This window comes from Anneissia japonica, unplaced genomic scaffold (genome assembly GCF_011630105.1).
Source record: "Anneissia japonica isolate Jap-2015-1 unplaced genomic scaffold, ASM1163010v1 scaffold1946_len758022_cov188, whole genome shotgun sequence".
NCBI lineage: Eukaryota > Metazoa > Echinodermata > Crinoidea > Comatulida > Comatulidae > Anneissia > Anneissia japonica.
In genome coordinates, this window is record NW_022694730.1 from 85,195 (window position 1) to 110,345 (window position 25,151).

Sequence of the window (25,151 nt, forward strand, 5' to 3'; positions counted from 1 at the left end):
CACAGCACCCCCTAGTTCCGTCACCTCTGGATGATGGAAATAGTAAGTCATCAATACAAGACTATATGGCTATTAAGAATGTACCCAAATGAAGGCTACCTTCTCGATAGTTTTAAGGGTGCATCATTAAAATTTAAATTGCGTTCGAACACCCTTCCTCTGAATTATAAACCTGCAGAACTCTCAAATATGCCATGTGAAAATGGCAATTGCAAACTCTGTAATACAGGTGAGGTGGAAGATTTAATCCACTTTCTTTTACTTTGTCCTATTCCTATAATAATATCAGAGAAATCGAAATTGCCAGATTTAAACAACAACTTTATAGTAACAATCTTCTACATGTTTTCCAAGAATTCGAACAGTCTAATAATAGAAATAAATTACATTTTATCCTTGGAAATGAAAATAACCATTTTTATGATAAGAATATCAATTTCTTAATTGACAAATTTTGCAAATCTTTATCCAAAAGTCTGTGGAAAAGGAGATGTGACTTAGGCCTATTTTAATGTTGTAGCTTAAGTTTTATCTGTGCTGTTGTGTAATTACAGTATTATATTTGTTTTTAAAGCATGTGTAATCATTCCTGTGCGTGCATACTCATACTGTATGTAGAGCAAACGCTTTCTTTTAATTCTTATTTAATTTAATTTTAATTTTGTTTTTATATTCTTAAATGTTCAAATTATTTCATTTTTTCTATTTATGTACTGTATACTGACTGAAAATTCGTTCAAAGTGTAACCAGGGCGTTGGCTTGCTTTGCTGCATTCTCGGACCGATGGCGTCGGACCTTCGTCGGGTGGTGGCCTGTCTGGGTCACGGTGCTGGTGGTCTTTCCTCGAACAACATCCAGCGACAGGGAGGACGGCTAGCATTCGGCTGGCTGCGTTACCTGGCGGGGGCCCGGTGGTGTTGGTTCGAGGCGTTGCGGGGTGGTTTAGCGTCATGGTTTGCTTTGCACGACTTTTCAAACCAGTTTATTTTAAGTGTTTAATTTGATTTGTGGGTGGGCAATAATGTTATTTGAGTTATCTGTAAATCTCTCTTATGTTAAGAATTTAATTTTTTATTTTTGTTGCTTTGTTCTTTTCTGGATGCACCGTTAGAATTTGTCTAATGTGTGCCACTGTTATAAAAGTGTTATCTTGTGTGTTTTTAAGATCTTTGATGGGCACCAAAAATCTTTTAAAAACAGGATAGCGTTCTCCGCGATTTTACGCGTAACGAATAGAAGCGTCGATTTGGCACAGAAAAGTAATCAGTTTTGGGAGAGATCGTCCTAGTCGTTGCCATGGATCTGAGATAGGGTGTTCGCGTTACGCCCATAGAGCTATTAAACAACTAGAGTGCTGACAAGATGGCGAAGCAATGCAGAGTTATGTATGTGTCATAGAGGTTTAATAGCTCTATGGTATGTGTACCATCCATAGAGATATAATAGCTCTATGGTACCATCCAAGATGGCCGTCGTAGTAAAGCGCCACCTTCAGGCTCAGTATAAGTATTTTTACATATTAATAAGCCCTCTGACTGACTATTATTTCATTAACGATTATGAGTAATGGTAATAATAAATTATTAGACTATCGTAGCCAAAACGAGGCCAAGTGGAGCATCTTATTCAAAAATAGCGTACCAACTATGGCAGCCATCTTGGATGGTACACACACACACAGCTCTGCGTATTTCGAACATCGAATACATTGCGGTTAGCGCTCTAGTATTCTTATTATATCTCTATTGTTACGCAAAGTTCGTTACCAAGTACCTTAATTTGTTCCTTATGTTCTTAAAGAGAGGGCGCATTGTAAATCGGACGCTTCTAATTGTTACGCGTAAGCGTAAAGTCGCCTATGGTTAGAGCGGTCAAGGTTCAAAAGTTTTCAATTTTGCAAGAGGACGCCGTTCAAGCGTTATTACAGAATTTGAATGCGTAAATCGCGGAGAAGGCTATCTTGATAATATTCCAGCGATCCTAATTTTTGAAAGAAAATCACACAGGGACAACTTATTTTTTCTTACATTGGTTGTATGGAGAAATAAACTGGTGTGTTTTGCTATGCTGTGTGATTACAGACAGGGCCCACTCTGTGTTGAGGATGAACTATAACTGAAAGACAAACTACAGCTGAAATTATGCATGACGTCAACATACGAGCCACGCCCCCTCGGCTGAACCCGTTGTATTTAGCAACTACCCTGTGTTTATAAGATCTTTCATGGGCACCAAGATGGCAGATAGAGGGCGACCAGTAGTCACGTGACCTGATTAGGGCCAAAATAGACAAGCATTGGCGTACGAACAATCCCACTCTCACACAGCAAGGACAAAAATTGCCGTAAGGACAATACAAACTCCCGTAAGGACAATACAAATTGCCGTAAAGACAATACAAATTCTCGTAAGGACAAGACAATCACTCGCCGAGAGTGGGATTGTTCGTACGGCAATATTTGTCTATTTTGGCCCTAATGGCCGCCCATATTCCAGCTAACTTAGGATTGAGCGATGACTCGCCCCCTGTTGTCATATGTTATTTTTAGAGCTCTTTTAAAGAAAAGAGAATGAACTTTTGTAGTGTCACAATGTCCGCCATCATTCGTCGATACATATATATTGTTTTATAGCAATTATACATGATTATATGTTTGAAAGGTAAGTTCAGAATGGTCAACATTCCATCATAAAAGGCTTAGGCCTGGGTGGGGCTGGGCCTAGGCCCGACTATGTCTTTAGTTTAGCACTTTAGCTAGCTAGCCTAGGCCTAGATAGGCTAGGCCTAGCCTTATGCCCGACGTGGTATGACAGTTTCCATTGGACAAGAGGGCCTAACTATCAAGTATCAAGTAAGTAACGGCAATAGGCATAGACCAAAACGGCAAAGGAGCAAAAATCAATGCCAAGACTGAAGCGCCACCGAGCGCGGGCAGCAGTTTATAATTTTCTGAATAGTTTTTTTTTTGTTTTGTTTTGTTTTTTACACATCCATGACAAATTATTTCGTTATTTTAAAGTGTTACTTAGTAATAGTATTATTACTATTATTTTTTGTCTTTCCCATTTTTTACTTTCATTGTTTAGCCTCATATTATAGGCCTATCTGTATTTTAAGGTTTTAATTATTTTAATGTTCACTGGTTTTATATTGTATTGTATTATATTGTGTTCCCCCAATCTATTGAATATGTATGTTGAATTGTTGTTATTATTATTTATTATTATTGTTATTTTTATTATTATTAATGTTGTTATTCTTTAGTATTTTATTTAGCCATTTTGCCAATTACCATACAGTATGTCATTCTGAAAGTGTTGCCGTTTTGGTTTATTGCCGTTTTGACTTATTGTGGTTTAGGTCTTGCCGTTTTGACTTTATTGCTGTTTTGGTCCATTGCCGTTCTGGTCTAAAAGTGTTGCCATTTTGGTCATTGCCGTTTTGACTTATTGCCGTTTTGTTTTTTTGCAGTTTTGACCTGTTCCCGGTATGACCACAACAATTAGTGGATTTGATAGAGCCGCAGGCATAGTAGACCAGGCTCTAGGATATGGGCCTAGACTCCTAGTAGTATTAACTAGGGCTATAGCAGTAAGTACTAGGAGTAGTATAGTAGTAGGTCTAGGCCTAGTAGTAGTAGTAGTACATTAGTAGTAGTAGCAGTAGTAGGCCTAGTCAATAGTAGAAGTAGGCTAAGCCGGGAAAATTTCTTGCTACTGTAGGTTATTAGATAGTAATTAGATAATATAATTAGTATCGAAATGCACGCCATCATCAGGATTCCTGATGATGACATAACTAATGTTGAAATATTGAATCCCGACACAATGGCGTGCATTTCGATACTTGGAGTATGTATTATACTATCTTATCTGAGATTAATCAGTGGACCTTTTGGTTTTTCAAGTCCAATGTCCAATCAATTTGTTATGGTTATTCAACATCAACTATGTGCCCCATACTGCAAAGTGTTTTAATTGGACGATGATACCTCAAAACCTAGCTCAAATTTGCGCGGAAAATCGCTAAAAAAAATGTACGCAGAACTGCTGCATAACACATTGGTTTGGTTAATACGTATTAAGATTATTCTAGGCTAGGTCAAAAAGCTAGTAAAAATATGCACACGGGTAGATTTCTATGCCTAATTTTTGCGCGGCAAATAAATTCTCTATGCAGACCTTACTTTAGAGTCTGGTATGTGCCTTACAGCAGAAAGACTCCAGAGTAGCAGGGGCAGATCCAGGATTTAAAGAGGGGGTTGAAAATGTTTTCAAAAAACCCGAAATTGAAAGGGAGGACCAGGTGTCCTCCCCCGGGAAAATTTTTATTCCTAGATGGCCAGAAATGAGCTTTCCCGACTTCTGAGGTGTCTTAATGACCTTTGAGTTCTTCAAAATTCAAGGTTTTACCCCTCTTGAAAAAGGTCAGGTAATTTTATCTCAATCTTAGGCCTATACATTGAGAAAGAGAAAAATATCAAAGACGTAAACAAAATTATATTCCAACAATATTGAATAGTTGGATACGTAGTCTTTCTTCCATCGATCGATGAACCAATAGGCCTGAAGAATGCACTTTTGTACATAAAACAGTGTTTTTAATTTTATTTAATTGAAGACTAGTTTTTCCGACTTGCCAACCTATGCCTAGGTAGGTAAGCATGCTTGATACTACAGTACTACCACAAGGTAAGGGGCGCCCTATTGGAAAACGAATGGAGTTTGAAACTCAACAAACTTGCGTTTGAAACTCAACAAACTTGCATTTGAAACTCAAACATGTGTCATGGAGACGGCATATGTTCAATACGTAAAGCCTTTTATGGTATTTTGAAGGATGCCCTCTAGAATGTGTTCTTTTCGAGATACAGTAATGGGCACGCTTACGTTGGGAGCATATATTCTTTCAATGAACTAGTAAATCTGTTTATATGCTTTATTTGTTTCAGAAGAACTGACAATGGATGTTATTGGATACTGTGGATTGTTATGCGCTTCTCATCCATTTGAGGTTATCATAAGCACCTTGACCTTAGCTATCTATCTGTTGTCTGCTAACCTTGGCCTCAAAATCCTGCCACATTGTGGTAGTGCAAGTAATTATTGTACAGAAGCAAAGGTAATGTGGGCTGTTGATTTGTGATTTTTACATCAGCGAAATAAATGTATTAAACATTGAGCAACATACATTGAGTGGGACGTGCAATGCTATCTTATATATTGTTTAATGCGTGAAGACATGTTTATTGTGCACAGCAACAACAAATGCTTTGCAAGGTTTTAACTGATTATACTTATAAAAAAACAATTCTTTTGTACATGTAACTTCAAATTGTTGGTAACCCAGGCATGGCATTCAAATAAAAATATCTGTATTTTAGTAAAACTAGTTACTATGAATGAACCACAATCAAATAAAAAATACAGTCTTTTTTTCACTCTGATCCAGGATGAGGCTGTGTTTGGTGACATTTTGATGACCTTTGCCCGATCACTAGCTGTCTGTTACATCTACTTTCAATTTCGAAACTTAAAGAAGAAGCACTCAAAATATGTCATTGGTAAGTTGTTATTAATAAAGTAACTCAAACTTTCAGTTTCTTTTGTTTTTTGTTTTTTTTTCCCATTAAAGATTTACAGTATTTATATTATATACTAAATTATATATCTGGTAATAAAAATATTTATATAATAAAATTGGAATTATATGAAACTGCAATCCCAAAGTTAATTTTTTGTATTACATGGTTTTCATTATATGTTTCTAAATTGATTGCAAAAATTTGTTTTTTATATAAAGTAATATATACTTCTTAACTGAGTAAAAATCTGAAATGCTAACATTAAGTTTTTTTGTGTTGTTTTTTTGTTCAGGAATTGCAGCTATATTCACTATACTGTGTATGTTAATATTTGGCACTGTTGCTGTACATGTGTTTCATAAAGACATTATTGCTGTTAAGTAAGTACACATTACGATACGATACAATTAAACTTTATTGTCAGAACTGTACAGAATTGGGCTATGAGATGTGGTTCCTTAAAATACATGTATATTTAGTAGAAAAATATAATTAAATACATACGAGTTGCACAATGAAAATTGCTAAATTGAAAAAAAAAACAAAATGCAAAAAGTAATTAAAATTGTCAATAAAAACCTAATATTGCAAGGATTAGTGAGTTGTAAGGGTAGGCAATGTATACATTATTATGGCTTTTCTATTAAACTGCATGTTAAAAGGTTTGACTGTTGCTGGCATGAATGCATTTTTAAACCAGTTAGTCTTTAATTGAATTAATCATCCAGATTTACAGACAGTAATTAGAATCATGGACTGGGTGGGTAACATCAGACATTATACATTGTAATTTCTTAACTAACATGTCATTACATAAAAATTATAATTGTTTAACGTCTATACATATAATCTTACTAGGTTGTTTGATAATCTTATTCAGTTTCTTCTTCTTATGTAAGTTCAGCTCATTAAAACAAATCATACTACATATTGTTTGTGCTGATTGTATAACCGATATATAAACACATAGATAATACATTAGGTTTAACTTTAAATTTTTTCATTCTACTGAGGGAGTACATTCTTTTGTTACATTTTGAGCTTAGCTTAACAGTGTTACAGTTCCAGTGTAATTTGTCATCAGTGTAGCTGCCAAGATATTTTGTAGATGAAAAATTTTCGCTTTTGTAAAGCAAAAATGGAAACGGAACAATACAATTCTTAAAGCTAAATGAAATTCTTTCAAGATGTTTGTGTTCACTAACAATTTCCACTTCTTTACCATTAATCATCAGACATACATGATCATTTTTGGTTTTTCTGTAATCAACTATAACATCTTTTGTTTTATTTTCACTACACCAGTGAAGAAACATATTACTTGTATTCATCTATATCATCATCATTATTAAATAATCCTACTAAACAAGTGTCGTCTGCACATTTGATCAGGAAACACTTTTTCTGATCATTAAGAGGAGGTGAAAAATCATTAGAGTATAATGAAACAGTAGTGATTGAAATGAACATCCCTGTGGAGCTCCATTAATTATGATAATAAGTAGTGTCTTGATAGCATTCATGTTTAGAAATTGTTAGCAGTGTCTAGATGATAACAAATGTTGAATTTATGTAAAGAACTTTATAATAAATGTAAGTAATAAATGCAGGTAGAGTTTTCACAATATTGGTAAGTTATCCAATTAAATGTGTTTTTGGTGGCTACAAAACTGACAACCCAAACTTTTCATAGTGAGAAATTAGGAATTGTTTAATGGTTTTAAATTTATATAGCCCAAAATACAAAAAGTCTCTATGCGCTAAATATAGAATATATTAGTGAATATTGAAATAGTGTTAATAGTATTAAAATGTTGATTTTTTTATTTCACAGTGACGTGCTACCAGTCTTCCTTCTGATGATGGATTTGTCCAAATCCAGTAAGCTCACAAGTTATGCAATTGCTGCAGAATCTGAGGTAAGTACTCCAAAAATGGGAATATACTGAATATACTCACGCATAAGATGACTCCTTAGTTTGAGAAGATTTTTAGTGATTTTAGTATGTCGGGCATATGAGACAACCTCTTGTTTCATGGTCATTATACCTACTTTTTTCTGCTTTTTATGGTCCTAATACTGCATCTAGCTGGCTAAAAACGCAGCCAAATGCAAGGCTAATCTTCCAAATAGTACTATTTTATGAGTCTTTAAATGTTAATCAACATCTTATTTCTCCATATTTAAACTTAAGTTCATTCATACTAGTGTATTTTTAGTGTTTGGTTATTTGCTTTGTTTTAAATTTAGAAATGTTAATGTCTAAGTATTATCTCTAGTGTTATGTATTTTTCTTGTGTAAGAGATCAATCAAGGGCTACCCTAAAACAAAGTGAAATTTCTTTTTACTTCATATTTAAAGCATACAAAACCGATCTGGAGATGAAAAGCTATGAACATTAATTTTACATGCTATTATTACTAACTTTGTATTTTTGCTATACCTGTACTTTTTATTAAAATTAATTGTGTGATTTTTTTTGTTTTCTTTTGGCTAATTCTGTTAATTGTTTTGATATGTAGGTCAAACTTGCAGAAAATATAGCTCATGGACTGAGGATTATGGCGCCCTCAGTGACATTGGATGCTGTTGTTATGGCCTTAGCCTTCGCTCTGGGCTCACAATCAGGTAACATAAATCAGATATGTCATTACAATTGAAAAAGTATTGTCATTTATTACATTTTAAATATTTTACCCAAACACATTGTTTGATCCCACAGGTGTCCATCAGTTGGAGTTGATGTGTTTGTTTGCGTGTGTTGCTATCATTACTAATTACATTGTCTTCATGACAGTCTTCCCAGCATGCCTTTCACTGGTGCTTGAGGTTAGTAGATATCAAGGTTTAATCATATATTAAGTAGAATAACTGACTCATGGCGATTCAAATGGTTGAGCAGTTAAGGCAGGGGTGCTGCAACCTACAGCTATTTATCGGTGTTCGTCTATTGTTATGGAGGTGGAAAAAGTCTTTTCAGATAAGTACTATAAACCGTAGGCCCAGTGTACGCTATTTGCTCATGTGCACTATAAAGAACCCAGTACATCTTTCAAGACGAGTAGGGGGTTACCCAGTGTGGTGGTTCATCTCACAGCCCCTGTCATTGTGAACCCACCCAGATCCTGAACAGGTGTTGAGCACCTGAACAGAATTAGAAAGCCAACATAAATGGGTAGCGAAATATTCAGGGAATAAATATAATGGTAGTCTCAAATTATTTATCTGTAGGCTTGATTAACAGTTCATTTATTAAACTATCTGATTGCACTATGTTGATGCTGTATACAAATTTCACATGGGGATTTTGAGAGTGTAGTTATTTTTCATAAACTCATAAAGTAAACCATACAGTAGAGAGCAATATTGAATCACATACATGTTTCTTTTTGACCACCAGCTTTGTAATCATGGAGTGCCTGGACATCCTGTATGGAAGCAAGGCAAGCCCTTGGAGCTGGTAGATGAACAGGAGACCAGGACAGCTAACCCTGTACTGCAGAAAGTCAAACTAGTAATGGTCAGTTGGGAGTCCATATTACATTTTCATGATCACCATAAGTGGTCACCACCACCATCATGATAATCATCTAATCGTCTTCAGCATCATAAACATTTTAACATCATAGTTAAGGTCACAAGCCTGATCATCGAAGTCATGCAAGCTTGTTTAGTGCACTTCATGGAGTGGTCTGGCTAAGCTCTGAATCTAAGTATTGACACTTACTTGGTTTTATGTTCGGCTGTCACAAAGTTTCTGCAGGAATTACAGGTTCAAATATATATATTACTTTCCTACTCATCCAGATGTTCAAACTAACATTATAGCAACGATTTAAAATGTAAACCAAGTTAACGTTTATACCTTTCTTTTGTAGTCGTTTGGTTTAGCTGTTGTGCACGCCCACAGATTCACATCTCCAAGTGTAGTGAATGAAAGAAACAACCAAACACTGTTTGACTCATCTGGGGAAGAGGCCCGTCAACACCGTCTACCAACATGGCAAACTTATGTTATGCGGTAAGCACTGACTTAAATTAAGTTTATGGTTTTCTGTTTAAAAAGGGCATAATAATCTTTCATTGTTTCTTACATCCAAAAGCATTTACAAAAAACATAACAGTATAGAGGCTTTAATGTTTAATTAACTAATACCCAATTTCAAACGACAGAAAATCTATTAAAGGGAAAAGTATTTCGATATTTTCCTACCAAGATTCTTTACTTTCACATGAACAACTCTCTATCCTTCATGCGAGTGTAACTTAAGCCCCTTTCAGACTGAGCTGCAATACCACAATATTGCGGTAAACACGTCGGCATGGGTTTTTGTCTGAAGGGATCGATACACCAATGTGCGAGCTTATTTTAGGCCACCTTGCACCCTAGTAATATTGCCGCAATATTGCGGTAATGGTTACTAGCTTTGTTCTGTCTGAAAGGGTCTACTCGATATTGTGAAAATCAAGCCGGCATGTTTATTTATGCATAAACAAACAAGGTTAAAGTTGAAAACAATTGCACGGTGGTATTTAAACCACCAATATTACGCCATACAGAAAAATGTAAGATTACCGCAATATTGCGATAACAAAGGTGCTGTTTGAAAAGGTATAGACCGGTTATTATGCCGGCATGCTTACCGCAATATTGTGTAATGTCTTTCTGAAAGGGGCTTAGGTGCACATCTTTTAATAGAATTTAAAAAGTATGGGTTTAATTTTTCATTTAACTTATTTTCCCGTAGAATGTTAGGATCTATTATGCATTGTGGTAAATACCAAATTAAATATAAATTAGATTAAACGTTCAATACACAAATTTGCCTGTGAATTATGTATCCATTGATGTTTTGCAGGGCTGTCAGTATGAATGTAGAACAAGTGTTCACCTCAGTATTAGCTCTAGTTCTCATGGCCAAGTTCTTCTTCATCGACACTGCAGATACTAAAAAGCGGATCAGGTTCACCAGCGGTGAGAGATATTCTGTTTTTTAACTTATGGCCTGCATTTTTTTTATAGCCCTTTCACTTCCAATTTATGTACATGCACTGATTTTAGGTATGATTTCAGACATAGTGATATGCAAATTGGTTCATTTCTATACCAAATACTGACTTTATAAAAGTATGTTTCTCCTATCGAGGAATAACCAAGTTAAATATTTCAATATAAATATTCATACACTTAAATTTAAATCAATCTTTAAAAAATGCTCAAACAGCTTCTTTTTTATATGATTATATTTCAATCTTTTGAGTGACTAAATGTGTATACAATGTCTGTTTTTATGAATAAATAAGTTTATATATAAGTAGATAAATTGTTAATTCTTAACGAATTAAGTGGTAAAACATATTCAAATGTAATTGATTTTGTAACAATATTTATATCGTGTGACTATTAATATTAATGTTTTAATTTTTGTTTTGTTTAACCCAATTTAAATTTACTCACTCGTTAAGACATTCTGTCCATCTTCCGCGAACTGCACCAGTTAAACGCAGTGTTGATATCGTCATCATTAATTTTTTTTTTTTATTAATCATCGTCGGTCCATATTATCCCACCAATGCTGGAAATTATAACCTGATTTTTCAAAATAAGTTTATACTTGGTATTTTTACATTATTAATTTTTAAAATTTTATTCTTTTTCACAATATTTATATAATAATAATAATAATAATTAGTAATAATAATAATAATAATAATAATAATAATAATTTGCTGGTACATAATAAGGCATGCTGCTTCAGTGCTAAGCACATGCATTCATACTGGGATGTAAATAATTATGTATTATATTTAAATTGGTAGATTCTGGATCCAGATATATAATCAGTTAAACATCCCAGGAAGCAGAGTCACAGCCTGTGGGATTGCTATGAAAATGAGGTTTCCTCTAGAAGTTACAGTCATAGTGAAAATCTTTACAAAATGTTCTATTTATATTCTTGCAGAACAATCAAATAGTGACATGTATGATGGTATTGACTTGCCATCAATGATGTATAAATCTAAGGAAGTGACAGATGTAGAAACACAAACTGCTTCTAACACAAAACCAAAGAGGATCTTTCATATTGGTAGTATAGCCTCAGAAAGCTCTTCTGATAGTGAAAGGGAAACGGAAGAGGATGAACCAACTTCTATCCCAAAGGAACCGAGACCATTACAAGAATGTCTGCAAATCCTGAACAATCTGGACGTAAGTAGCAAAATTGAATAAAAAGCGCTTCAAAGCTATCCAAGAAGATGTTTCTAATAGCTAGTTTCTTTTAAAAGCGTTGTTTCTTTGTTAATTTGTAGTGTTCTCATTTGAACGTGAATTGGCAATAGTCTGTTAACAGTGGTGGTTCCAGAGCTGTCCGAAAGGGGGGTGGGCCCCAAAGTTTCGTCGATCAAGACAATGCTACCCTAGGGGTCCCGGGGCATGCCCCACGAAAATTGTGTTTTCTAGACACAATTTTTACTTTTTCTTTTATTTATACTTTCCAAAATGATGGGGGAGGGGGCGCAACCAGCCCGGCTCCTCTAACTGCACCGCTGGTTAATCCTTGAATATGATACATTTATCAGACATGCCAACCACTCCAATTTGGTGGAGTTACACCGTTTATTTGAGCAAAACTCCTCTCTCCGATATTGGGTTGAAAATCTCCGCTTTTTACGCATTTTGGCAAGCTGAAATAAATCGTGCATTTCCGAATGAAAATGATGATCCTATGATTTAGATAAAAACAAGACCACTGAATTTCGTCCTGAAAACAGCACTCTGAACTGTATACAAAATACAGTGTGCCCTCCAATTCGAGACCCCTCTGATTCAGAGACCCCTCTAATTTGAGACCAATTTTCCAAAGACCCAAATAACAATCTTCAACCTTCAAAGCTAGCTCTCTAATTGGAGACCAACACTGAGACCACCCCACTCTGGAATAACTTACCGATCCATATTAAATGTTCTCCATCAGTCAGTATATAGTCACAACTGAAAGCTCACCTGTTTCTTAATTAAATTTTTTATTATTGTGATTATTATTATTATTGTTATTGATATTATTATTTAAGTGCCCTATCTTGAAATCCCGGTCCCGAAACCTTGACTCAGAAATACCGGGTTGGTGTCCGGCGGGGGATAGTTTTTACCATATTGTAGTTAAGTGAACATAGTTAAGGTCAATCTTGAAATTCCTTGACTCTGAAATACCGGGTTAGTGTCTGGCGGGGGATAGTTTTTTACCATAAATTAAATTAAATTAAGTTAAATTAAGAATTGTAAAGCACCTAGAGGGATCTGTGATCTGTTAGGCGCTATATAAATACGGTATTATTATTATTATTATTATTTTCAGGTCCCAAAGGTGGTCTCGAATTGGAGGGTGAACTGTAGTAATTCGCGCATTACGGTCTACTGATTTCGCAAAAAACCAATTTCATTGACCAAATCGCTGTCTAAGTTGCACTCTGAACTGTATACAAAAAATTTAATTCGTGCTCCACTGTCTACTGATTTCGTAAAAACAAATTTCAATGGCCAAATTGATGTCAGAGTTGCACTGCACTCTGAACTGTGTAGTGCTCCATGGTCTACTGATTTCGTAACAACAACAGTCTAGTAAAGGACGATTTCGAAAATGGAGTCCGATGAGAGCGATATGGATGTAGGCTTTGGCAGTGCTCGAAAGACAATTAGTAGTGTTGAGCTTCCTCCAAAAAAGAAACTAAAACGCATATGCAAACATGCAAGTTAATAACGGAAAGTATCCTGTCAGTTTGAAATCAAAACTACTGTAGGTGATGCCTACGGTATGCTCGTTGTGATAGGTACAGTCTTGATTTTCTGCCTAGGCCTAGGGCCTAGTCTTTGCACAGCGGTATTGCTGATTGTGAGTGAAAACGGTTTCATTTTACAATCCGATCACATTGGTATCATGTCTTAGGAACGCTCCTCCCACATTGCCAAAACTATGCACAGAAGTTTTTCAGACTCCTCTTGTTGGCCTTGTAGGGTTGGCATGTCTGATTTATGTACAGTAACTACTTTTCAGCTCTTGTAGATAATAAATAAGCATCCAAAATTAACTTACTGTGATTTTCAGTGTTTGCTACAATTGACCTTTGTGTCATCTAACCCAACCACATAGGTCATGTCTTGTTGTTGTCTACCTTATAGTTGATATCTTGGATACCTTTCAATGTGACCTGCATAGGGCTAAGCCTACCTCTAAGCCCTTGTCATCTCTGATGCCTTGAGCTATAAAACTTAACCTATCCATAATCCCATGTATCTGATGCTTCCATAGACTTAAGCCTACCTTTGACCTTATATCTATTATACATCTCTTAATAGCAATCCTAATCCTATAAGCTTTAGTAATTTGAAGATAATCTATTCTAGAATGGTCCGGATCAACTCAGCAATGAAGAGGTTAAACAGCTGGTATTAGCCAAGCACATTCCATCATACAAAATGGAAGACGTTTTACAGGATTATGAAAGAGGTGTCCAGATTCGTAGGGATATTGTAACAGACAAATTATGTGATCAGGAATCGTTGAAAGATCTTCCATTTAAAGGATATCAATACAATTTGGTAAGTTCAAGACTTAAGATTAATTTATTTTGATATATGTTTTTGTTTTCCTGGAAGTGCTACAGATATCTTTTCAATTCCAATAAAAGCACTATCACCATAAAAATGTGATAATATAATATAAATAAAAAGTGAAGGGAAATCAAAATCTTGTGGAGACCAGCATTGAAAATGCTTTTAAGTAATTTGTCTGAATTGATTAACCAAATTTGTATTAGTTGTATTTATTTTATTTTATATGAACCCCAAAGACTATTTAAGACTCTTTATCTCAAAGCATAAAATATTATATTATCCTTTCAGCTTGGCCACTGTATCTAATTTTAGTTGTTGTTTGCAGGTGCATGGAGCTTGCTGTGAAAATGTGATAGGCTATATGCCCCTACCGGTCGGCACTGCTGGACCCCTCACAGTCGATGGAAAACAGTATATGGTTCCTATGGCAACCACTGAAGGAACGCTTGTTGCTAGTACAAATCGAGGCTGTCGAGCATTGCAGGTAAGCAAATCAAGTGGCTCAATGACAAATGTGTTTTTTGAAATTTAATGTTACTAACATGTGTATCATTTTGTAATAAATTATCATAGGCTCATGAAACAGGTAATTCAGATTAGTTAGTAGCTGTATCCTCAAAGGGCCTATAAATATGTACTCCAAATTAGAAACGTACATAGTACACAATATGATCAAATTCTACAAAATTGTTGGATGTGCAATGTTGAGAGATGTTCAGCATCATTAGCTAAGGTAGTTAGTTACATTAGGTAAGTAGATTTAGTGCTTGTCGTACACTCTGTATAATAATTTACAGACTGCAAGTAATAAAACCACCTACTAGCCTTCAAATTCATTTCTTTTCTCATTTTCAAACATTGAACCACGCATCATGTGATGCCATATAAACCTATGTAAATGTTTGTTATTTCTTATTGTCATAATATTAACAAAAAGTGATACAGTGTTAAAGCTGTGTGCTTCTAATCAAAATACTCTATCAGTGGAACATTAACCATCATTTCAGTGCCACTACACTAATACTGTAATGTAAGGCGATATTCTGCTATGTAGCTAAGAATGTGTTTCATAAGTTTTTTCCAATGGCAAGGATAATCATAAAATGAATAATAGTGATGATATACTAATTGCCTTTTATGTTGCACTGTAAGTACTGTGTTCTTCATAGAATCACGTCGACCGATTGTCCGGCTTTAACCACCGATTAAAATCCATACTTATGTATTATTAGTTATGGCCTAACACAACTACTTAATTTAACTTAATGTTCTAGGAATCAGGAGGTGTCATTACTGCTGTCTACAAAGATGGGATGACAAGAGCACCAGTACTGCAGCTACCATCAATTCAAGATGTCAGGTGAGTTATACTACTTACCAGATTATTATTATTTTAATAGATTCTGTAAAAATGTATATTTGTGCTTTATACGGTCCTATTAATATTTATGCATTTACTGTACTATTAATATTATTTGCTGTACTATTAATAATATTTTTAAAAATTATTATTGTTTATCTTGAAGCAAAGAGTAACGATCAGTTAATGTATATTTTTTGTTTTATTATTATTTCTGTTATTAGCAATTAATTTCTTAACTCCTTGAATTGACTCCTTTATTGGAAATTGCCTACAGCATGGTTTAACTCTTGATTTTGAATCACTTGCTTGAAATGTATTCATTCCCTAATTGTGTTTTAACAGCAAAGTGAAACAATGGTTAGATAATGATGACAACTTTCAACTATTGAAGCAAACATTTGATTCAACCAGTAGTTTTGCTAAGCTGACCTCAGTGCAGCCTTCAATTGCAGGTCGTAATTTGTACCTACGCTTCTTAGCATCCACCGGTGATGCCATGGGGATGAACATGGTCTCAAAGGTGTGGTTTAAATCTTTTTTTAATATATGTATTTTCAGGCTGTGTAACATGAGTGATTCATCTAGCATTTTAAAATCCATGATGCTCGTATCACCAAATCTATGAAACTGATAGAGGATCATGGAGGGTTGGGAGCTGATTATTTTGGGACCTAAGTGCTCTATAACTATAACCATATCTCTTATGAGGTTTTTAGGAGAGGAGAGGTCTTTAATTTTGGAGCCTAGATGTTCTTCTTATTAACCATCTCATTTTATGACGTTCATTGAGTTGATACAGTAGATGATCATTTTAGACCCTAGATACTGTATAACCAAGTCTTTTTATGGTGCTTTTTAATTGGGATGCTGATTACTTTATAATATAATTATATTGAGCAGACAATAAAGGAAATCTAGCTACATAGTATATTTATTGATGTATGTTACAGGGTACAGAAAAATCATTGAAGTTACTACAGGAGATATTTCCCCAGCTGGAGGTCCTCAGTCTGAGTGGAAATGTCTGCACCGACAAAAAACCAGCAGCTATCAATTGGATTGAGGGGAGGGGGAAGTCGGTAACCTGTGAAGCTATCATTCCGGGGAATGTTGTTAAAAAAGTAAGTTCAATTGACAACAACCTTTGTTATATAATTTTCAAAATCCCTTATATCTTTTAATTGTTGTTAACGAGTTAGTTAAATCATATAGGACTGAAATTTCAGGATGTTAACATTTCAACAGACATAAAGGATTAATCACTCATTGAAATTTTGGTAAAACCTGGAACTGTGACTTTCAACATGCTTTTTCTTTTTATTTTAGGTACTGAAGACATCTACGTCTGCACTAGTTAATCTCAATACCAAGAAAAACCTGATAGGTTCTGCTGTTGCCGGGACTCTCGGAGGCTGCAATGCACATGCTGCTAATATTGTAACAGCTGTCTTTGTTGCAACTGGCCAGGTAATTGAGGAAGAAGAGCTTTTTTATATCAGCTATATAGGTTTTAGTATTGTTATTTTGTATATCGATGGTCCAAATGGGCAGATAGAGAACACCACAAAGCATGCTTCAAATAAATACTCAACTCCTTAAGCCTCATAATTTGGCTTAATAGAGACTTGCATAAATATATTCTGATGTAAATGAGATAAATATAAACATACAAACATATTATGATGATTTTTATAAACTTCACAGGATATAGCCCAAAACATAGCAAGTTCCAACTGCTTAACAACGATGGAGAGTACAGGTGAGAATGGCGAAGATTTGTATATGAGCTGTACGATGCCGTCGGTTGAAGTTGGTACTATTGGTGGTGGCACCATACTACCAGCCCAGCAATCATGTCTACAGGTAGGTCACTACAATAACAAATTCAAATATTTATGATGGTTAGGGGTCATTCACAATCATAAAAATTTTCACAAGTGTACAAACTGTATGCTAGAGGGGAGGGGGTAGAAAAAAATGTACATTAATACATATGCATGAAAATAACATGGAAAATATTTAAAATAATAGATTTTTATGACCAATTATAGTGGAAAAATGGATATAATATATATTTTTTGAGTAATAAAGTATAGTACCTTGAGAATGGTTTTACAAAATAAACATTTTTTATGTAGGGAGGGAGGGGTTACCGAAAAAGAGTACTGTTTGTACACTTGCGAAAATCTTGATAATTGTAAACGACCCCTTACAGAATATGAAGTTTGATTGGTCAGTAGGATTCAAATCCCGATAGCATAATTTCCTTAGACTAACATTTCATCAATTTTGCATCTCTGCAATGGATATAATCATACGATCAATTTATTTTCTTTATTTCATTTTCTTTTTGATTATTCATTGTTACTTTTTAACATTTTCATTATTAATTTTATATTGTTTTTTTACAAATATTTATTTTAATAATAAGAAATATTTCTCACAGATGCTTGGTGTAAAAGGTCCATGTATACAGGAGCCAGGTCGCAACGCATCCAATCTGGCTAGAATCGTATGTGCAGCTGTTCTTGCTGGAGAACTCTCACTCATGTCCGCTCTAGCCGCTGGTCATCTGGTCAAGAGTCACATGAAACACAATAGGTGTGTAATTTCGGTAGACTATAAGCAAGATGTGGTTTGATGGGTATGGTGCTCATCCTTCAAAAACATGATCCTGGGCTTAGTCCATTTAAATGTCAAAATTCCTATCCTCCATAAACCTCAAAGTGAGACCATGTATTATATATAGTGCAAGAATTTATTATATATTTGTTAAATTTGAATAGCATGTAATGTCACAGTCTGTCTCTATGGAATTGTGTTTCCCTGGTCATTGATTATTGAATCAGTCATACACAAACGCAAATGTCTGTCCACCTACGCTCTACTCTGGAGGGAGTGCTCTTTGTCATGTAGCCAATTCAACTTCGTATTCCTTGGTGAAGAGAGACAAACATAGATAAAGTGACTGTCCCTAAGGACACTAGGAATATGGCCAGCATCAGAATCAAACTCATGACCATTCCTGTCACATAATTATCATCCTGTAATTGTCTGTATTCTCTTGCTGTTTGATTTGAATGAAAAATATATGAGCATTTTCTCCTACTCATCTGGATGTAACATTAATTCACAACAATTTATTTTCTATGTAAATATATGTACAGTACCTGTCAGATAGCATAATGGTAAATAAGCTGGACACTTGCTTAACACAAAAGCATTGAAATATGATTGTATTTTATTTTTAGGTCGTCACAAAATATAGCTGAAGGTGATGATATAGGCAATAGTGCGAGTGATACAGATAAAAGGAAAACACAAGAATCAGCAGTGAAGGATAAACAAGAAACTGAAGAACACCTTAGATACAGAGGCCACCCCAGGTGACGCTACACCACCGGATACTAACTAGATACCAACACACTTTCAGTTGATGCGATTGAACTTTGATGTAAAGTATGATCCTGTTGGCTGCTCATACATACTGTACTAGCTAGGCCAGTTATGCATAACTTCTAGGCTAGCTATACCCACCAGCTATGTTGGCTATACATACCAGCTATTGTAGGTTGCTCTCAAGTATCTACTAGGTAGATACTGTATATGTTTAGGATGGACATATGACTCTGCTTGGCTAGCCATAAGCACCTGCTTGACTTGTCCTAAGTAGATATTAGTCTGGATATATTCACCTATTAGCCAGCAATTTGTACATGCTAGGCTGGATGCACAGCCTTACTAGTACTAGACAGCAATAAGGCTAATATGCCCCTTCTTGGCTGACCCTGCTAGTCTGGCAATAAGCACCCGATTAGCTTAGCGAAGTGACCCTGCTAGACTGTCCATGTCTGGTGAATTCATGTCAAGTCTTTAGTTTTCATTGTTTTAAACTTTGAGATGATTTTCCTAGAATTAAAATTTAGTATCTTATTTTATTCCATTAAGTGCAATTAAATCAAGTGACTTGCTAAACAGTGTAAAATGATTATTCATAGCTCTATTATTATTAATTATACTCATAAATCAGTATTAATGCAAGAACAGTACAGTTGTCCTGCATACATTAGATCATCTTTTGAAGAGACACCTTCAAGACCAAAAGAAGTGTTTCATTATATTACAGTAGTAGGGTGTACCGTGAATAGGGGTTGGTTTCAATGTTAAAAGATACCCGCATTTTGTATCTAAAATAGGTGTCTACCAAGTGTTTTCAAATTTCTATGTTCATGTACCAATAATTGTAGTATTTAGTGAAGGAATTTGTTGAAAAATTACCTGGGAAATTAATTAAGTATTAAGTATGACAGTGCATTGGTATTTTGATTCAGTCAGTATTCAACATGCAGCTAAAAATATTGCCACCAAAAAATTTGAATTGTGTTCTTAACCGTAATATTCATAAAATACAATATGATGACATTTTTTACATTAAAAATACATCAACATTACTATTGTACAGTACTGTTGCATGAAATTTACTGGCTTTTTTTTTCACTGCCTTGAAAATGCTTTCCACAGAGTCTGTCTCCACAGAGAGTATATCTGGGGATGACATCACACATGATTGTTTAACATACCGTAGTAAGATTTACAATTATTTACCACATTATGACCAATGAGAAGAATACATTTATGGTAATACTGTAATTAGCAAGTTTAATATTTTGAATTTTTTAATTGAATGATAATGGAAAGGGACACTACATCTTAACTGACTAATCAGTAATCTTTGAACAAAAGACATATCTCTGCTCTATTATTAGCCGGGGTTCCAGGCCCAAATTTTGGGTTACTCAGTCTTTATTGCGCTTAGTGCGCGCCATACCTAATTTAATTGGCGTCCCATATTCGATTTCTTTTATTTTTGGATTATTGTATTTTGTCTCAAAATTAACTTGCTCGTAGGTGGCGCTGTCCAGAATAAGAAAAACAAATAATAATAAGGGACTTGTTGTAAGTCTACTTTATTATGTAAGTGTATGCCTATTTATTTGTTGATTTTATCTTTAGCCTTGGTGCTGTGTGTTATTTCAATTTCAAAAGAAAATATAATTTATGAATTCCAGTTGTATTAAATTACTTTGTAAGTCCCACCAACAAAACTAAATTTATGTAACTTGTAATCAAGAAATCTGGAAAGAAATATTGTAATGTAAAGCTGGGCACACACTATGTCGTAAAATGGTTGTACGACAACTCGAACTCCGCTTCCTGTGAACACCAGACGATGCGACGCCATCTGCTGATTGTCAGTGACAGTCCAAATTTATTGTTATTAAAAACGATGTGCTGTGCACATGTTGTGGCGTTGCGTTTTCCATAGGATGTTGTCAGCCAACGACCATGGGGGCGCAGCAAGTGCCTGCCTTAAGTCTGTGGTACTAGAACACTAGCACCTTCATCATTTTTTAATTTATGAAATATCGGAATTATAATAAATATACAAATTTAGTAACTAGTATTGAAAATATTCTATATGTATCGTGTGTTATTAAACATATAATTGTTTTTACAAGTTTTTACTACTGTATTATCAATTGTCTCCCGGAGGTCAGTGCCAATGGTTATCGCCATGCACAGCAAAATATATTTAGATGCGTTAAGGAAACTCACCTATACAGCTCTCCCGCTAATGTGGATTATTCCAAATTGGGACCTCTGAGTGCCAGTTTCTAATTATAGCGATTCTAATAACTACCAAAACCTCAGAACCTAAAAACCCAAACCTTACGAAAAATTAGACCCTCTAACTATAAACTGTAAATGCAAAAGTACCAGTAATTGTATGCTATATGTTCCTAAACAGAGATATTTGAAGACAAGTTTTAGCGCTGGTCTTTAATTAAACCAATAAGAAACCAAAGCTACGAAAAACCACTAAACCCCGGTCCCAAAGGTGGTCTTTAATTGGAGGGAGACCTGTATTAGTATGGCACCAGGGACAAAACAATTGGTGCACAATTTAAGTTTTGGAAAATAAAATGTGTATTAGCAAGGGATATTTTTTAATGAATACAAAAATCATATCATAGCTGATGAAAGTTGTCAATATTCCAGACTGAGTCTTAATGATATACATTTTTTTTTAATGAATGATGGAAATACAGTATGAATCATAGCCAAGCATCGTGAAGCGATGCCGCTGGATAATTAATAAATACCCGAGATTTATACATAAATGATGAGGCGAAAACACTAAACAGCGCCATCTCTCGCCTTGAGTATTTCGGATTTGTCGAAAACGAACATTGAGGTTTATTTGATGAGGGAAACCATGTCCAGCTATATTAGACTGCTTTCTACAGTGCCATTAAAACAACAGATATAAATATATTTAAATCAAAAACATTCATGCACAAGGTACTTAAAATTACATTATCAAAATCTATAAAAAAAAAAAATTAGGAAAAAAAAATACTACAAAATAAAATGTCATATTTAATAATTCATTGGATCTCCTTTTCGTGTTTACAGGAAGAATCTAATTACAGTAGTACCCATTCAGATTATTGCCTTAAAAATTGTCAAAGTAAAGTAAGAATTCCTATTAAATTAGGCCAACTACATCAATTTATTATGGATATTTAAAAGGTTGAGTATAATCTAGAAGGTTTACAAAAAGTAATAGGCCTATCCTTCATGAATTTAGAAAATGTAATGACAGTACAGGTAAGGTTTTTTTCTTCAATACAATTTTAACGAAGTAAGATCTGATCTTTTTATCCACTCAAACGATAGACCCTATAATATATTACAATTGGTGCCCTTGCTGTGTTTCCTGACTCCAGAGATGCCATTGGGTGCGAGTATTAACTGTACGTTAAACAATATTAATGCATTTTTTTCTTACTATGAAACAAAGTCTAAAATTAAATAAATTTGTCATGTAGCCATAAAATATTGGCCTACACACCACATCATACGGATCACACCAGCACGTCCCACATACTGTAAAACACGACGTGCGCGCAAACCACGGAATGGCCTACATTAAATTATTAAAAGATAATTAATGAACTGCTAATTCAAAGCAGCACAATGATCAACTTCCTATAGGCCTAATTCCCAGGTCGAGAATTAGGTTTTCAATTATGTAAAGTCGTTTTACTACATACGAAAATCGAAAAATCCTACCAGTTTTAAGTGTGCGCTAGTGTAGTAGGAATAGTATACACTATAGGCCTATAAAAATTCGCTAACAAGTGAGGAAATTTGGTTCTTGTTCTCATTTTTTGAGATAATTAAGCATTAAAAATTTTCAAATGGTATTACAGTATTAGATAAGGTAGCAATATCCTATATCTTTAATGATGATGGAATAGGTCTCGATAAACCCATGATCGTTCGCAATTTAAATTACAATTTTATGCTACGACAATCATTGTATTGGTCTTATCTCTGGTGTCAACCTTGTTTTTTTATCTGGCCCTAGTCTCAATTTATTTGAAGTAAATAGCATCGATACGATTCCTCTAAGGAGAAGTAGGCATTACAGTATGTAGAAATTATTGTTGTTGCTTAAACTTTCATAAAAATTAAAATAAAAAAGGTAGGCCTATCCCTATGAGGACATAGGCCTCACGCACAAAGATAATTCCATCGTTACCTCATGATCCATAATAATGACCGACTGCCTGTGTATCAGGGGCAGTTCCAGAAATGTCCAAAAGGAGGGGGGAGGGGCCAAAAAAAGGGGGGGCAAACGTGGGGATCGATCGAGATAATACTGAATTATAATAATCCCATTGGGAATAGGAGTTAATTTTCCTTCAGCCTGCCATCTCTATCTAAGAGTAAAAAAAATAATAATAGATAATTAATTTAAAAGTTAGACTTTTCTGTGTGAAAAAGTTAGACTTTTCTGTGTGAAAAAGTTAAACCAGATTAAACTGTTTATCATAGGACTCAGGCCTACGACAATAATATTACCAATAGCATAAATAATCGTCCTCAACCGGCATATGATTAGATAGCGATTTTTGTATTTAAGTCAAAATGCAAACATGAATATGATGAATGTATTATATTTAAAGAACCATTGCTTTATCAATAGTAGGCCTATGTGCAAAATGGTGCAATTTTTGCATGATAATGTGTAAAGAATTAAAAGATATATAGTCAAACCATTCAGTATCACCGAGAGCGAAAACATCTCCTCATTTAATTGATGCGACAAACCAAGACGGAAAAATGTATAAAACCTATCCCGTATAATAACGTCCACGGTTACTATTCTGCAGAATTAAGTTGTTGACGATATCTGAGCTATGGAGCAATCCATTTATAAATAACATTTCAAAAATCACTGATCATAATATGATTTATGTATCGAAGTTGCAAGTTCAAAGAAAAAATAATATCCTTCCATCATTTGAGTATAATAACCCGAGTCTCTTTTTATTTATGGGAATAAAGATCGAAAATAATATCATTGACCATCCCTATTCTTATATTGGAAGAGACCGGTATTATCGATCAGGTTGTTTTGATCGTCTGCAACACAGAAATCTGTCATACTGTCGAAAATTCCTGTAGTCAAGTAAAGCGATATCAATAAGTGGAAGCGAGAATATCGTTTAATGTTTTTTGCTGAAATAATATTTTTTCCCAAGTACAACGTGATTAGTTTTGAGGTTTCCAACAGATTGCCAGCTAGCTTTAATAGACCATCTGTCACATTGTGTCAAAGTGCTCTTTTATGCGCGCTGTCGCAAAACCGAGTTCCTTGTATGCCTGTCTGTGACGTGCTTTTCTATGATGGTCATGGATGGGAATTGATGAATTGAGACGCTAGAATAGTAGTATTGTTCTGTGGCTGCACAGTGCACCGAGGCTACTCGATATTGTATTGCAGTTTTATAATTGATATAACAAAAATACGGGATTGTGTACTGATATGTAATCTTCGATTATTTATATCAAGTTTCATGTTTGGAAAATATTGTACTTCTGCGTTACAGCAGCGTCTACATCATCACGAAAATCTTGATAGCGTCGTCGAGTGAGGTACACAGACAGGGGAAACACGGCCTGATCTCCCGTGAGCCAGCATGTTGACAACAATAGAGTTTCGTCAATGTCAAGCCTAACTTTTAAGCTTCCGACTCAGATTTACCTGTATATCTGATACTTTTTCGGATATTGATGTCTAATCATCATGATTGTAATTATCACGAAAACCAGCCCGTCGTGGTTAATGCTGTTCATTGTGATGGTTGTAGGATGCTCGGAATATTGCCATGCTCAAAAAAGGGATGTTAATGTTACGCGAAGGGAAGTTGGTAAGTACTCTCCTCCAACTGCAAAATGTTTGTATATTGCTAGGCCTATGTTGGTGCATTAAATCTTTTTCACCTTTGTTTGGAGTATTTTTTAAATGTTTTTATAGTTTTTTTTAAATTTCTTTTGCTAAACAATTCTAACTTATTTATTAACACCCAACGGTCCCAGGCCTAAATGAAATGAAATATATAATTAATGAGCATGTTAAATTAGAACTGGTCATAAATATTAATATGTCCCTTTTTTTCTTTCACACTATGGAAGCAAGAGTGAGAAAACCTGGGATAGGAGAGTAGTGGAG

The 25,151-nt window shown here is 34.8% G+C and overlaps 2 protein-coding genes across 6 annotated transcripts in view; both read left to right on the forward strand.

Moving 5' to 3' along the window:
• Positions 1–2,347: 2,347 nt before the first annotated feature.
• On the forward strand, positions 2,348–21,023 carry LOC117101197 (3-hydroxy-3-methylglutaryl-coenzyme A reductase-like). Of its 5 annotated transcripts, none has more exons than XM_033241101.1 (21): positions 2,394–2,662; positions 3,474–3,593; positions 4,954–5,123; positions 5,454–5,565; positions 5,879–5,966; positions 7,421–7,505; positions 8,111–8,216; positions 8,311–8,417; positions 8,989–9,108; positions 9,467–9,609; positions 10,448–10,563; positions 11,552–11,799; positions 13,993–14,187; positions 14,528–14,686; positions 15,477–15,562; positions 15,908–16,085; positions 16,516–16,686; positions 16,892–17,032; positions 17,270–17,428; positions 18,012–18,166; positions 18,817–21,023. In XM_033241101.1, the coding sequence occupies exons 3-21, from the start codon at positions 4,965–4,967 to the stop codon at positions 18,953–18,955; spliced, it is 2,667 nt and encodes an 888-aa protein (XP_033096992.1). In that variant the 5' UTR covers positions 2,394–2,662; positions 3,474–3,593; positions 4,954–4,964; the 3' UTR covers positions 18,956–21,023. The 5 variants fall into 5 exon arrangements, with proteins under 5 accessions (XP_033096994.1, XP_033096992.1, XP_033096993.1 ...); XM_033241102.1 differs by having other exon boundaries at positions 4,957–5,123; XM_033241103.1 differs by lacking the exons at positions 2,394–2,662; positions 3,474–3,593 and adding an exon at positions 2,348–2,366 and having other exon boundaries at positions 4,957–5,123.
• A 3,013-nt stretch (positions 21,024–24,036) lies between these two features.
• LOC117101200 (insulin-like peptide receptor) overlaps positions 24,037–25,151 on the forward strand; it is a 28,446-nt gene continuing 27,331 nt past the window's right edge. Inside the window, exon 1 of the mRNA XM_033241107.1 lies at positions 24,037–24,849. Coding sequence (XP_033096998.1) covers positions 24,726–24,849 — 124 coding nt within the window. The 5' untranslated portion in view covers positions 24,037–24,725. The remainder of the gene's footprint in view (positions 24,850–25,151) is intronic.

Coding starts and splice junctions, on each gene's coding strand:
- LOC117101197 (XM_033241099.1), top strand. Junction 14,687..15,476: donor GAGGCTGTCGAGCATTGCAG/GTAAGCAAATCA, acceptor TTAATGTTCTAG/GAATCAGGAGGTGTCATTAC. Junction 18,167..18,816: donor AGTCACATGAAACACAATAG/GTGTGTAATTTC, acceptor TTTTATTTTTAG/GTCGTCACAAAATATAGCTG.